The 16,119-nt window shown below is 40.7% G+C and overlaps 1 protein-coding gene across 17 annotated transcripts in view; it reads right to left on the bottom strand.

Moving 5' to 3' along the window:
• Positions 1-16,119, bottom strand: part of PTPRM (protein tyrosine phosphatase receptor type M) — a 1,237,515-nt gene that overhangs the window by 769,361 nt on the left and 452,035 nt on the right. For all 17 annotated transcript variants that reach the window (XM_033934018.1, XM_033934031.1, XM_033934023.1 and 14 more), the window contains one exon: positions 14,822-15,093. In XM_033934018.1, coding sequence (XP_033789909.1) covers positions 14,822-15,093 — 272 coding nt within the window. The remainder of the gene's footprint in view (positions 1-14,821; positions 15,094-16,119) is intronic.

The raw sequence follows: 16,119 nt of genomic DNA, 5'->3' as shown, positions 1-16,119 counted from the left end.
TTGAGCTACCTGTGTGTTGGGGTAGTTTCACAGTGGTAAGCAGAAAGTGTTTGTCTCCTGTAGTTACTGCTTCTCCTGCTGTCCAGTTTTTACAAAACAATACCAATTCTCTTCCCCAGTGGATGGAGAAAGGAGGAGAAGGGGGTTGGGCTGTGGAGGTAAGCGGGAGAGGGAAATTAAGGTAACAGGCTAGGAAGGAAGAATTGGAGAGTAAACTACAAATGGGAAGGTACATAAATAGAATAAAGAGAATACAGTATAAACAGCTAAGAGGAAAAAGTGAAGAGGTAGAGCTGAAAGTCTGAGTAAAATAACTACTATTTGGGTTTTACTGGTACTTGTGATCTGGATTGGCCACTGTGGAGGCAGGATAATAATAATAATTTTATTCTTATATACCACCATACCCAACGAGTTCTAGGCGGTTTACATCAATTAGGTTAGGATCCGCATTGACATACAGATTTACAACAATATATCAGGTTTAAAACATAATTAGCCGAGTTTGGCAGATGAAGAAGGAGGAGGGTAGAAGAGAGGGGGGAAAGAAGTGATCAAGAAGGAGGAGCTGAGCCAGGCAAATACTGGGCTAGATGGACCATTGAGCTGACCCTGTATGACTATTCTTATGTACAGATCCAGGAGGCCCCACCGTCTGAACTGCTTTTCCCCTTCTCTATCTCCCTCACTTTCTGATCTGTTACTTTTCAGTGGGGCCCTGACACGGCAGCTGTTTCTCACAAGCTGCCGGTGGCTGCCCCGAAGCTGTCTCTCTGCAGCAATCTACCCTGTTGGAAATGGGAAGCTGCGGCAGAGGGAAAACTTCGGAGCAGCTTGTGAGAACGGCTGCCGTGTTGGGTCCCCACTGAAAACTAACATTTGGACAGTGGTGCACTGGGAGTGGAGGAGAGAGGAGGAGAAGCAGTCTGCCCCAGGTGCTCCAAGGCCTGGCATCATGAACTTCTTCGGGCAGCAACAGTGTTTACAATTCACTGCTATTGCCGGCTTTGGGCCTTCCTCTCTGCCGGGTCCTGCCTATTTCCTGTTTCCATGAAGGCAGAACCCGACAGAGAAGAAGGCCCAAAGTCGGCAACAGCAGCGAATTGTTAATGCTGCTGCTGCTGTCCAAAGAAGTTCATGACACCAGGCCTTGGAGCACCCGCTTAGATGCTACACTGCTCACTGGGGGACAGGGGGACAGAAGGAGGAAAGGGAGCAGAGGGAGAGAGAATTGCTGCACCCAACTGGAGGGAGAGAGAAGGGGAGAAGGAAAATGAAGAAGGGAGGGAGGAAAAGGAAAGAATGAAAGGAGATGCCAGGGCATGGAGGGAAGGGAGGGAGGAAGGTATGCCAGGGCATAGAGGTAAGGGAAGGAGGAAGGTATGCCAGACCAAGGGAAAAGGAAGGAGGAAGGGGGAAAAGAAAGAGAGGAAATACCAGAGCAGGGGGAAAGGAAGGAGATCTGCGGAGATCTCGGGCCTCATAAAAGAGAAGAAAAGAGCGTTCATTTCTTACAAACAATCAGGGAATCAGGACTCGAGAGAAGACTACCTGGCCAAGGCAAGAGCCGTCAAAACAGCAGTTAGAGAGGCCAAATTCCAAAACGAGGAGACATTAGCGAAGAACATCAAGAAGGGCGATAAATCCTTTTACAGGTATATTAGCGACAGAAACAGAAACACAGGCGGGATAGTACGCCTTAGGAAACCAGACGGGAACTATATAGAAGCGGACTCGGAAAAGGCTGTACTTTTAAACGAATACTTCTGTTCGGTCTTCACCCGCGAGGAGCCGGGATCTGGCCCTCTGCTACAGACAAGGGATAGTTCAGTAGACCCATTTAGTAGCTTCGAGTTTACGCCAGGCAGTGTCTACTGTGAGCTGTCTAAACGCAAGGTTAACAAAGCGATGGGGCCAGACAACTTACACCCCAGGGTGCTCAGGGAGTTAAGTGATGTCTTAGCGGAACCACTATCCGCGTTTTTCAATCTCTCCCTTAGTACGGGTATAGTCCCGTTGGACTGGAAAACGGCTAACGTCATTCCACTCCACAAAAAAGGTTGCAGAATGGAGGCTGCAAACTATAGACCGGTGAGTCTCACATCAATAGTGAGCAAGCTGATGGAAACTCTAATCAAACGTCAATTGGATATGATCCTGAACGAGGAGAATCTACGGGATCCCCGTCAACATGGATTTACTATGGGGAGATCCTGCCAATCCAACCTGATCAGCTTCTTTGACTGGGTGACGAGGAAGCTGGATGTTGGGGAGCTCCTGGACATCGTATACTTAGACTTCAGCAAAGCTTTCAATAGCGTACCACATCGCAGGCTGTTGAGCAAAATGGGTTCTATAGGATTGGGTGACACTTTGACAAAATGGGTTGAGAACTGGCTTGGAGGCAGGCGTCAGCGGGTGGTGGTGAATGGCACCCCCTCTGAAATGACGGAAGTGATCAGTGGAGTGCCGCAGGGCTCGGTCTTGGGCCCGATCCTGTTCAATATCTTTATAAGAGACTTGGCAGAAAGGCTTCGAGGTAAAATAACGTTATTCGCAGATGACGCCAAACTATGCAATGTAGTAGAAAGGAATGCAACAGTCAAAAACTCAATGTCCGACAATATGAAGCACGACCTACTCCTATTGGAGCGCTGGTCTAGGATCTGGCAACTAGGTTTCAATGCCAAAAAATGCAAAGTCATGCACCTTGGCAGCCAAAATCCATGCAAAACTTACACCCTTAATGGCGAGATCCTAGCAAGGACTGTAGCAGAACGGGACTTAGGGGTGATCATCAATGAAGATATGAAGACTGCCAATCAAGTGGAACAGGCTTCATCTAAGGCTAGACAAATCATAGGGTGTATACGTAGGGGTTTCGTCAATCATAAGCCTGAAGTCATTATGCCATTGTATAGATCCATGGTGAGACCCCATCTGGAATACTGTGTACAATTCTGGAGGCCTCATTACCGCAAAGATGTGCTGAGACTGGAGTCGGTCCAGCGAATGGCCACCCGGATGGTCTCAGGACTCAAGGACCTCCCGTACGAGGAACGGCTGGATAAGTTGCGGCTATACTCTCTCGAGGAACGCAGAGAGAGGGGAGACATGATCGAGACGTTCAAATATCTCACGGGCCGTATCGAGGTGGAAGAAGATATCTTCTTTTTCAAAGGTCCCATGGCTACAAGAGGGCATCCATGGAAACTCAGGGGAGGTAAGCTGCACGGTGACACCAGAAAGTACTTTTTCACCGAGAGAGTGGTGGATCGCTGGAATGGTCTTCCACTTCAGGTGATTGAGGCCAGCAGCGTGCCCGATTTTAAGACAAAATGGGATCGTCATATGGGTTCTCTTCACAGAGAAAGGTAGGGGAGGGTCATTAAGGTGGGCAGACTAGATGGGCCGTGGCCCTTATCTGCCGTCTATTTCTATGTTTCTATGATACCAGACCTGGGAGGAAGAAAGAAGGAAGGAGACAGATACCAGATCTGAGGGGAGGAAAGGAGGATAGAGAGGGATGCTAAAATCTCCTGGGAGGGCGGGAGAGATGGAAGGGAAGAAAATAGATGCCACACTATGGGGGAGAAGGGAGAGATGGAAGGGAGAGGCAGTTTTCTGGAAGAGGCATAGAAAGAGAGCAGATGCCATATGGAAGAAGCAGAGAGAGGGCAGAGAGTAGATGGAAGGAAGAGAATGATGAGAAGATGAGGAAAGCAGAAACCAGACAACAAAGATAGAAAAAAATGTCTATTTGTTTTATTTATTTATTTTTGCTTTAGGATAAAGTATTATTGTAGCTGTATTGATAATCGTTTACTAACAGAATATGGAAATAAGATGATCCTGTTTATTGAACTAATTTTAATACATTTTTTACTAATTCAGATAACTCCTTTCCTCAGGTTATGACAGGGATACTGTAATAGCAGTATAGTTTACTGACCTGAAGAAAGAGGTTTTAACCTGTGAAAGCTAAGTATGAAATGTATTAGACCAATAAAATGACAGGCACTAAATTTTCTTCCCACCATGCCCCATGCCTCCTACCTAAATGCAAAATATAAATTGGTGGACTTCACAAAGCCCTGCCAGCTGAAGATCTCTTCCTTAGGAAGGAAGGGGGGATTTTTGGAGAGATGTTTGGAGGTTGCATAGAAGAAAAATTGTACACTGGCACTGGTATGGTAATCTTTGTTGTTTGTTTTGAATTTTAAAATAAAATTTTAAAAAAGAAATAAAGTGGAAATAAAGAAGTAAATAAGAAAATGGGTAAATAAATGGGTAGGGCAAGGGCGGGGCATAGTGGGAAGGGGCGGGGTGGGACAGGGGGCCCAGTGGACTTGTGTGTCTAGGGGCCCTTGAAAAATTAATCCTGCCCTGCCTATACTATATCCCTGGACAGCATAAAAGATTTATCATTACCATGAAGGCAGAAGCAGGATTCAAACTAACACCAGTGGAGAGGTCTATTTCATTCAATGACCCTGCCCACAAGAAGAATGGGAAATACTGTACGAGCAGTATAAATCAGGATTATTGAGCATCTTAGTAAATTACAAAGGCAATTTATGGATACCTCCCTTGTCAATCATTAGATACAATTAAACCATGCAGTAATTGATTTCAGATTTACTATTTTGGAGGTTTTGCAGACAAAGCAACTTGGAGGTGATTTTACTCTTTAGTACATCTGTGATTTAAAGAACAATGTTGGATTCATTGTCCTCAACATGGTCAGCCCTGGGGAGGGAGCCTTAATAAAGAAATTGAGTGGTGGGTGTTTTTGAAATAAAAAAAAAATTCCCCAAATTTTTTAATAGCCTTTGTAATAATTTTACGACTGCCATTAAGGGTCCATTGTGCTTATAGATGTAGGGGGGAGACTTGAACCTTAGTATTGGGGGAGTGATTCATCTGATTTGATGCTTTTTCCCATGGTCCCATGGGTGGAACCTTTTGTTTTCTGTCTAGGATTTTTTTAAGGGTATTTTGCCGTGTCATGTAACATGTGATCTTCCTTTTTTGAATAGAAATGCCTGTCAGCTGCTCCAATCACATCTTGTCAGATCCTTTTAAAAGCCTTTGAAGCCTTTTTTGTCAGTTGTGAAAGTTCCAGCAACAGATAAGGTTCCCTCCATGTTTCTACCTGAAGAATTATTAAACAGTGGTATGACTGATATTTTGAATTATTTGACTGTTTTTCTCTCTTTTTGTTGTTTTTGTTTTTTTGTTTTTTTACAGCAAAACATAACAGAAACTGGAGTTTTGAACAGAGATATGAGTTGGGTTCCCTAAAACAGGCTACTGAAACACGGTCCATATCACGACCCCTAACTCACTAAGTTAAGTCATTTCACAAAAGTTTTTTTTTTAAATAAATGGCAAAGAGAGAAAAGTAAACAAGTAAAATTGAATGCAATGATTACATTTTTATCTTGAAATTGTAGAAGAGTTGTGATAAATTCAAACCTCTGTCTCTGGGCTTCTGAGCACACATTATACCATATAATCTATTATTGTTTGCAAAAAACTTCAAATGATTGAGTTAGAAGTGTAAGTTTTTCACCAGAGGTGTTTACGCTACAGTGTTTTTGAAGGGACGTTTGGTATTGCCTCTAGAGCATTGCCAGTTTTTTTTCCCCATTTCTAGTTATTGAATAGGCTCATAGTTAACATTTTCCCAGAAGCAGCAAAACCTGTTCAACCTTAAAATTGGAAAACAAGTCATATTTCAGAAATTTAGGGTCTAGTTGTACTTCTCTATTGACAGGAAAGGCAGAGAAACTTCTAGTATATCTGGCACTTCATATAGCAAACTATAATTTTAATGGACCTCACTGGTGCATCCAAAAGAAATTAGTTGGTAAAATGTTGCAGGATATAGCACTGAGGTTTCAGTCACATTACAGCTGGTGAGACTTGATTGCTTGAGAAATGTTAGCATTTTCATTTTAGCCTGCCAGCTTTATACTTCATCGCTCCTGATGCAACTTCTCCGGGCAATATGTTGAACACATTAGTCAAAACGAAACAGCTTTTCCCAAGTACAGGCAAGGTTCATAAAGCATTATGGCCCCCTAGATTGTTTAGGCAATGCTCTGCTGTCAGGAAACAACTAGTTAAAAAACTCACTTACTTATTCACCCACCCCCACACCACAAATATAAGAGGTATTTGAGATGGCTGGCTACATGATGTTTTTCATCAAGTTCTCTCACAGTCACTTGCAAGACTGGAAAGAGGGAGGCAGTTTAACATTGCAATGTACCTGATCTTCTTTGCTTCAACGAAGGGCAAAATTAGCTTTTCATCCTTTCCACTTTGCCCTGCTATCTCTTGGAAAACAAAATGGGTTGCTTGCTATCATAAATGCTTACCAGTGGAAGCTAACTTGTCAGTTCAAAAAGAGAAGAAGAAACAAAGCCTCCTTCTTATCTATAACCTACAGTAATTTAGCTCACTCCTTTCTTTCTCACTTCAATGAGAATTGTGTCCATATGCTCAGAAGCTGGCCTTCATTCAACTATAATGCAGGAGTTCACAAGATCTTCAGTAGCATATATTTATTTATAAACCTGCATTAGTCACCTTATCTATAAAAGGAATTCAGAGCAGCTTACAAATTAAAACATAAAACAACTGTATTATGAAAAAAACCAACGCACACAAACAGAAAAAAAAATTTCTGACATAGTGCCAAAGCTCCCATATTTTTCTCACAGGATGCTTTGTCTTCCAGGATAAGTCCATCTCTCATGTACTATGAAAGAATCTTCCACAGAGCTAAGTTGTACAGAATTTACAAAATATTAAAACATTCTGAAAGTATGGCCCTACTTGAGGAGCAATACGTGAGAATGCACTACTTATATTTACATATTTTATGTAGAAGAGGAACTATCCTTCCAATGGATCCTTCAGGAGGGAAGCCCTTGACCATAAAGAAGCTGTCCTACAGATTTTGACCATAAAGAAGCTGTCCTACAGGCATGTCCCATTAGACCAGAGGAGGTCTCTTATGATCAGAGTGGTCTGATCATATCAGGGCTAAAGGAGAAGAGCCCTGTGAGTACTATTCCTGATTCATCATATCTCCTGGAGCAAAAGCAAAACAAAATCAGAAACTAAAATAGAAGCCACCTTCAAGCTCCCACCAACAAGTTGTAGAGACGCTGTAGGTTCTTTGTACCACTCCAGAACTACAACTGGGTTCAGAAATGTTCCAAAGCTCCTCACACTGGTTTTAGCCATCACAATTTCAAAGATATACACATACACACACACCCCACATATGTGCACATATAAAATTATCTTCTCTTTTTATATCTGTTTATTCTTTTATTCTCATACACTCATAGAAAGGAAGATGATTAAACACTAAAAAAATATTCTTATAGCTCAAATTCCCACACAAAGCATTAAGGAAAGATAGCACAAACTTCTATAAAGACACTAACAAAGAAACCAGCAGGGAGAAATGTGGGAGTCTGTCCTTCTGGTTGGGTAAAACATTCCCTGAAACCAGAACAGGACAGAGTCAAATTTGCTGAACCCAGAGCCCAGTCTTTACATGGAAATACATATTCATTAGCTCATGTAATGTTAGTATAGCTCACATCATGCAACATGCCTTTCTTTGAACCTCTTATCTCTGTTATCTTCTTAGCCAAATGTTTGTGCCATTTCTCTATACTCCAATGTAGGACCATGCTGGCTACACCATCTTTGGTACCAATTTTAGGCTTTGGGCCTAGAGAGGCTAAGAATCACTTTCAATTCTGCCAGCCTTGGAATTTCACAAGCTGCTTGTGTGTTAGCCAAGTGGGGCCCCTCTTGGAATGTGAGATAAGGCGGCTCCAGCATGGACCAGTGGTAGTCAGTGCCTGGCAACCTTATCTCTAGGACAATTTATGATATCAGACATTGGACCAATACTGCAAGATACTTTGGTATGTGACCAGAAAATGCCATAATAACAAGGACCCTTATTGGATAGAAACCTCAGTGGGAGGAAGAGAAAGACAAGACAAACAAAGGATTTGGGCAGTCTTGGAGAGTTGGTCATGAGATGTGGAAAAGGTAACTTCAATTGTGTGCAGGAGAGAAGACTGACATTGGTGTGAAGAGACAGCTGGGATAAGAGTCTATGTGAGGCTCCTGTGCATATCCAAGCTGCCCTGAATCAGGTTATGGGATCAGTCTCCTCGTATCTCACTGCACTAGAGAGCGACTCAGTGAGATTGTACCCTGCCAGACAGTGACTGCACCTCTGGTCATCAAAGGATAGCTATATGTAAGCTGGCGTGCATCCTGCCTGGGTCTGATACCAGCAGAGGGTCATATTCAGTCTGACAACCCCAGATGGAGAAGGCCAGCTACCTGCCAGTATAAGAAGTGTCACATGTTGAAAGCCTCTACTTATAAATGGTAAGCCTGCATATCCTATAGTGCATGGCATACACGTGGCTTGGTACTTAGTTCAGTGCTAAATTACTAGCTGTGTTCTTTGCTCTTAGTAACCTAGTTTCTTTGCATAATCTTTATCAGTATCGTTTTGTGCATAGTTATCCAGTGTTATTGTTCTCATTTATGAATATTTGCATATGCATGTATGTAAATAATGCTGAGTTGGAGTGGATGATATTGGTTTGAAAAGATGGGTATGCTTGCATTGTGGGTTTCTGATTGGTTGCTAAAATCAAGTGAAAGGTTTCTATTTAGAATTAGCTGGGATGCTGCCACCATTTTGAAAGTATAATGTTTATGGCGGTGATGTTTCCAAAAGGTGGGTAGTTTGAGAGTAGGTTTTTTGAAAATTGTAGATATCAGATAGTACCTGTTCTATAATAGTAATTGTTGATATTTTGTAGGGGATACTCCTTGATACAGCATGAGGCGAAATGTTGCCCCAAAGCATTGTTACGAGATAAGTTCTACTTGAAAACCTTGTATAGCTATTTATGAATATATTTATGTAAATCTTTTTGAAACATTCTTAGACATCATAAATGACTGCTTCTTGAAGCAACTGGTCCAGGAACCAACAAGATTTTGCCCTTAGTGAAATGCAGGGGTTAGTACAGGACGTAACTGTGTTGGGTCTGCTGGGAAACAGTAATCATAATGTGATCAAATTTGAGCTGATATCTGTAATGTCATCATTAAAGAAATCCACAGTAGCGGCATTTAATTTTAGAAAGAGTGATGACAATGAAATGAGGAAAATGGTTAAAAGGAAGCTAAAAAGACTGGTGGCAAAGGAAAGGACTGTAAACTTGGTGTGAATGTTATTAAAAATACTATTGTGGAAGCCCAGAACAGATGTAATCCACATATTAACAAAGATGGAAAGAAGAGAAAATTAGAGCCTGTCAGCATGGTTAAAAGCTGAAGTGAAAGAGGCTGAAGGCTGAAGTCAAAGAGCTAAAAAAATCCTTTAAAGAATGGAAAAAGGATCCAAATAAAGAAAATAAGAAGAGACATAAGCATAGGCAAGTTAGATGTAAAGCATTTATTTAAAAAAAAAAAAAAACTAAACTAAAAGAATAAGAGAAACTTGCTAATAAGGCAAAAACTCATAGTAACAATTTTTTTAGGTACATCTGAAGCAGAAACCTATGAGTAAATCAGTGGGACTGCTGGATGATCAAGGAGCAAAAGGGGAGCTCAAGGAGGATAAGGCCATAGCAGAGAGATTGAATTAATTATTTACTTCAGTCTTTATGGAAGATGTAAGAGATCTACCTGAACTGTTAATGGTTTGCAAGAATGATAGGAAATGAAAGAAATCTCAGTGAATCTGGAAGATGTACTAAGCCAAACTGACAAGTTAAAAAGTGATAAATCACCTGAACTGGATGGTATACATCCCAGGGTACTGAAGTATTGAAACATGAGATTGATGACCTGCTATTGGTGATCTGTAACCTGCCACTAAAATTGTTTGTGGTACCTTAAGATTAGAGGGTGCCAATGTTACACAAATTTTTAAAAGGGTTCCAGAGAGATTCGTGGAATTATAGACTGGTAAGTCTGACTTCAGTGCCAGGTAAAATAATGGAAACAATTATAAAAAATAAAATTGTCAAACAAATAGACAAAACATAATTTAATGGAATAGAGTCAGCATGGGTTCACCTAAAGAAGATCTTGCTTTACCAATTTACTTGATTTCTTTGAATATGTGAATAAACATATGGATAAAGATAAGCCAGTTGATGTAGTATATCTAGATTTTCAGACACCTTTTGACAAAGTTCCTTGTGCTATGTAACTTATTTAGAAATGATCTGGAAATTGGAATGACGAGTGAAAAATTGCAAAGCAGACTTTAGGAAATTGGAAGACTGGGCGTCCAAATGGCAGATGAAATTTAATATGGACATATCCAAAGTGATGCACATCGGAAAGAATAACCTAAATCACAGTTACCGGATGCTGGGGTCCACCTTGGGGATTAGCGCCCAAGAAAAGGATCTGGTTCTCATCATAGACAATATGATGAAATCTTCTGTTTAATGAGCGGCGGCAGCCAAAAAAGTAAATAGGATGCTAAGTAAATAGGATGCTAAGAATATTATAATGCCCCTGTATCACTCCATGGTGCAACCTCATTTGGAGTACTGTGTTCAATTCTGGTCTCCTTATCTGAAGAAAGATATAGTGGCGCTGGAAAAGGTTCAAAGAAGAGTGACCAAGATGGTAAAGGGGATGGAACTCCTCTTCTATGAGGAAAGACTAAAACGGTTAGGGTTCTTCAGCTTGGAAAAGAGACAGCTGAGGGGACATATGATTGAAGTCTACAAAATCCTGAGTGGAGTAGAACGGGTACAAGTGGATCAATTTTCACTCTGTCAAAAATTACAAAGACTAGGGGACACTTGATGAAGTTACAGGGAAATACTTTTAAAACCAATGGGAGGAAATTTTTTTCACTCAGAGAATAGTTAAGCTCTGGAATGCGTTGACAGAGATTGTGGTTAATGTAGCTGGTTTTAAGAAAGGTTTGGATAATTTCCTGGAGGAAAAGTCCATAGACTGCTATTGAGACAGACATGGGGTAGCCACTGCTTGCCTTGGATCGGTAGCATGGAATGTTGCTATTATTTGGGGTTTTCCCTGGTACTAGTGACCTAGATTATCCACTGTGAAGACAGGCTACTGAGATAGATGGACCATTGGTCTGGCTGAGTAAGGCTATTCTTATGATTCCATTTTATACAAATAGGTCTCCTTCATATTCATTGGGGAAATCCTGAACACACAACTGGGTTGCAGCCTTCAAGGACTAAGGTTATCTATCCACTAAGCTAGTGTCTTCAGGAATATTCCAGGAACAGCTTTTAAAATAGCTGCTATTCCTCCTATTGTACTGGAAACCAGTTACCAACTGGGCTGGGTATAGATATGACTACACAGACCCAGAGTTTAAGCATATTATTTACCACCTGCTAGAGATTAAAAAAAAAATACTGAATTGTTGTTGCATACAGTCCTTATGATATAGAACAAGTCTGTGTTTTCTGGTAGATAAGACTCAACCCACATGTGATTGGACTAGTCTTGGGATGCTAAGGAAAAGTCCATCAAGCTGGAGTTGCAGAACTCTTCCTGGGATGTAGTCATCTAATTTCTGTCTCAAAGAACCAGAAGTTTCTTCAGCAAGGACATGAAAAACCAATGACAAAAGTTTAAAGTTACGGTCTTCATTAATTTTTAAGCTGGCGCCATTTTGGATTCTAATGAGTCAAAGGAAAGTTGCCACATATCTTCCCATGTGGGGCAATACACTGCTGATAGTGTGTGTCAATAATATCCATCCCCACCAGCCCACCTTCAAGCTTCCTTGGGAGGTATTCTCAGTGTTGGTGAGCATTTCCAAATGCATTCTGTTTTGTCTATTGAGAAATGCCTTGTCCTTCAAGTATGCAGCTCTTCCCCCATCCACTTTCCCCTTTCTGTCCTGAGCCTTAGTAGAGAGGCAGAGTAGCAATGGGGTCTGCCCCAGAGGTCTCCATGGCTGCCACTGGCCCCTGGGCCTTGCAATGATTGAACACAGATTTAAAAGATATTCCATTAAACTTTCAACCAGTGCAGAGTAATGTAACTCCTGAGCTTATATCTCTTCAAAACATGGTATGTATAGTGTGATCAATTGGCTCCAGAAAAAAGGGGACGGATTGAGACATCCGGGTTTTACTTCCATTGAAAGCAATGGAAAGCAATGGAAGTAAGGAGAACAGATTGAGACATCTTGGTTGCTTTCAATGGAAGTAAAACCCGGATGTCTCAATCCGTCCCCTTTTTTCTGGAGCCATATGGTCATAGTAGGTATGTAGCACCTTGCACCAGCTGCAGCATGTGTACCAGTTTCACTTGGAGACTAATATACTAGGCATTACAGTCATTAAGGTGCCTTATAAAAACTATTGGATTAATGTAGCTAGATATTTGCCAATTTAGCCATAGAATGACTTGAATCTTACTCCTTAATTTATTTTCTTCTTTCCCTACTTTATTTCTTATGAGTCTACACTTTATCTAAGAGTACAAAGACAATTAAGCTGCCAGAAGCAGTGTCAGGTACATTTTTTTTTAATTTTAAAACTGTAGTGGTTCAGTATATAAATTTGGCTGTTAGATCCATAGAACAGGCAAATGTAACCATCTGGAAAAGGTAAACAGTTTTGGAGTAGGGTGAGGAAGCAAAAGAAAAGCATATGTTTAGTTGTTAAATTTGGCTGCTTACCATCAAATTCTATATGTGATGCCTAAAACATTGGTGCCAATTGTGACTCTATACAAGGCGCGCACCATGTATAGAAGGAGTAGCTTAGTGGTTAGAGTTACAGCCTCAGCACTCTGAAGTTAAGAGTTCAAATGCTACGCTGCTCCTTGTGACCTTGAGCAAGTCACTCAATCTTCCATTGCTCCAGGTACATTAGATAGATTGTGAGCCCACAAGGACAGACAGGGAAAATGTCCTGGTAAAGTCGGGCTTTACCAATCAGGAGCTGCTTTGACACGCAGCTCCTGATTGGTAAGGCCCGAATTTAGTGCAGGAAGAGGCGGTCAGAGCATACAGCGAGTGATTTCCTTCACTCGCCGGCGCTCCGGCAGTTCTCTCCTGCCTCTCCCGCTGCCCTCTCCAGTATCCCCCACGAAAAACCGTATTCACGATTTTTCAAGATTCGCAGGGGTTCTAGGAATGGAACCCCCGCGGATATCGGGGGAGTACTGTATATAAATACCTAAAATAAAATCAATAAATATGAATGACTAACAATTAGGTGCACCCATTTAGGCCAATGAAAACCAATGTAAGTTTTGTGTGATTTGTCCGTCTTATCGAGTCCATTTATTGTCCCCTGAGGAAGGCGACGTAGTCACCGAAACTTGGATCCTAGTTGGGAGTACATTTGATGTTTTAATCAAGGATTTGTTGTTGGACAATTATCATTGTGTTAATAAATATATATGTGACTGTTGGTTGGTTTAGACATCTCTTGTGCCTCTTTTCTGCTGGTTTGTCTTATTCCGAGGCTAGCCTCCTTCTTCTACTTTTGTTTGCGTACTATTTATATAAATCAACTGAGTAAGGAAAAAAAATTCAAATTTGTTCAATAAACTAATTTACATGTAATGGAGAACAAAGTCAATTTTATTACCAAACCTCAAACACCCAAAGCACTACTTATTAATTTTTTGTGCCCTTACTGGGGTGATGTGTTCATCATTGGTCTTGGTAAAGTGACGTGTGCAAATTGATTTTAAATTTATTTCTAATTCATTTTTAACAAGTTCTATAAAAATATAAAGTGCTTATGGTGCTATGAAAGGAAGGCACTTATCTTTCATGCCCGATGGCGGCCTAACTGTTTCACACTGGGTTTCATCAGGGGCCATGCCTCCTTACGTACATGCACCAATTTTGGATTAGAAAAATGGTACGTAAGGAGGCATAGCCCCTGATGAAACCCAGTGTGAAACGGTTGGGCCGCCATCGGGCATGAAAGATAAGTGCCTTCCTTTCATAGCACCATAAGCACTTTATATTTTTATAGAGTCTGTTAAAAATGAACTATGCGTACTATTTATTTACTTATAGCTTAAGTGGTTTGCATTCAGGTACTCGAGCCTTTTTCCCTATCTGTCCTGGTGGGCTCACACTCTACCTAATGCACCTGGGGCAATGGGGGATTAAGTGACTTGCCCAGGGTCACAAGGAGCAGCATGGGATTTAAACCCACAACCTCAGGGTGCTGAAGCTGAAGCTCTAACCACTGTGCCACACACTCCCAGACAGTGCTGCTGAGAATCCAGTCAAGATTACCTTAGCATGATCCAAGAAGTGCCAAGGTGATCTGATAGCACAGTCTAGGAAAAGCTATGAATTACTCGGTTTAGCAGAAAAATTCAATCCTATGTGTACCCAGATAGTCTGGTGGTCACATTATACCTAGAAATTCAGTACCTGTAGACAAATATAAAATCCTATGTCATGGCTGAATACTGACCTGATTCCTTTTATTTTTCTTTCAAATATATAATTAAGAAACTGTACATACTTTTTGAACATTCAAAAACATGCATGCAGTTCCTCACAAGTATACTTGTTCCTTTATCCACATGTAGGGCAGAATATTTTCTAAAAAGTCCATCTCCATGGCTTTCACAATTACTCTCTTGATACTGAAGATGGCAGTGACATGTCAAGTACTGCCCACCCATCCAAAGGCAGTAAAAATGGCCATTTTCCTCTAAATAATGCAACTATTTACTTTGGTAAAGCTAAATGAACAAAAGAACATACCTGGTAAAAATTAGGCCAAAAAGTGCTTATAGCCAGCTGTGCTTCATTCCAGGTGTCTGTGGTAGGCCTAGACATGTTCCACACTGGATTCCCAAGAGGACCATTGTTGACGTTTACATACACATTCAGAGAGCCTGGGGTAGATCCACTCTTGCTTGAAACGAAGTACTTGAATTCCACACAGTGGGTGTCATTCTCTTTAAGCTGTGGTGATAATAAGTGTGCTCTTTGTCCAGAAAATCTCCCTGAGGTATTTACCAATATGAAAGTTTCTACAAAAATAAAAATAAAGAAGAACAATCTCAGTATGGGGCTTTTTAAATCATTGCTGTGTAAATTCTATATCATTTCAAATGAAACAATAAGAAAAACACTGCAGAATGATAGTCACAATATACCAATATAGCTGTAGAACTATATACTGTAAATAATAATGTGTTAGGTCCACATCAGCATGGTTTCAGGCACTGATATATCTATGTTGTGTATGCTATATTCCTGCCTGGATGAAAAGAATGGAGCTTCCTTAATGGAGTTTTGGACATCTCATACTCTCTTAACACCCCTGATCACAAAATATTGCTCCATAAGTTGAGCAATTTAAGCTTCAGCCAGTCAGTCCTATCATGGTTTCAATCGTATCAGAGGGACAGAAGTCAATAAAATAAATCTTCTACATGGAAACTCTTGCAGACTAGGGTTTGGCATCACCACTTCTTTTAACATTTACGAGGTACTTATTGCCACTGAGCGTTCTGCTATGCAAATATCAAGCTATCTATAGGATATACAACAACATTTTGATTTTTTTTATTAAAAAAAAAATGTCCATCACTGAGCACGTGAAGAGTTTTGCCAATAATATTTCAGTTTGGATGTCAGCAAACTGCCTATCAATTGACAAAAAGCAGAAGCACTGATAGTGAGTTAATTTACAGCCTTGCATATTTCATTATTTGTGGGTCAATGCTCACACCATTTCTATTTGCAACAGGATTCAATATTTACAAATTGTTCTTGATTCAGAAAGCTATAAAATCATGAATTTGTAAGGCAATCTTTAAAAAGTTATTCTTTAAAAACTGTGGTTTGCTACATAGCACTATTCGGATGGATGAAATCAATGCTGTTGCGAAATTTCATAAGACTTATCAAAAATTGATAGAAAAACCACTTATCTTAGTGGTCACAGAAACTGACTCTGACGGATCCGTTTCGTTAGTACTTCTTCAGAGAATCAGTTGAAAATGCCATAATGCTTAAGAAACAGCATATAAAGAAAAATGTGTCAATCGCTT

This window comes from Geotrypetes seraphini, chromosome 2 (genome assembly GCF_902459505.1).
Source record: "Geotrypetes seraphini chromosome 2, aGeoSer1.1, whole genome shotgun sequence".
Lineage (NCBI taxonomy): Eukaryota > Metazoa > Chordata > Amphibia > Gymnophiona > Dermophiidae > Geotrypetes > Geotrypetes seraphini.
Note: the sequence above shows the minus strand (reverse complement) of the source record. Positions and strands in the feature narration are given on the sequence as shown.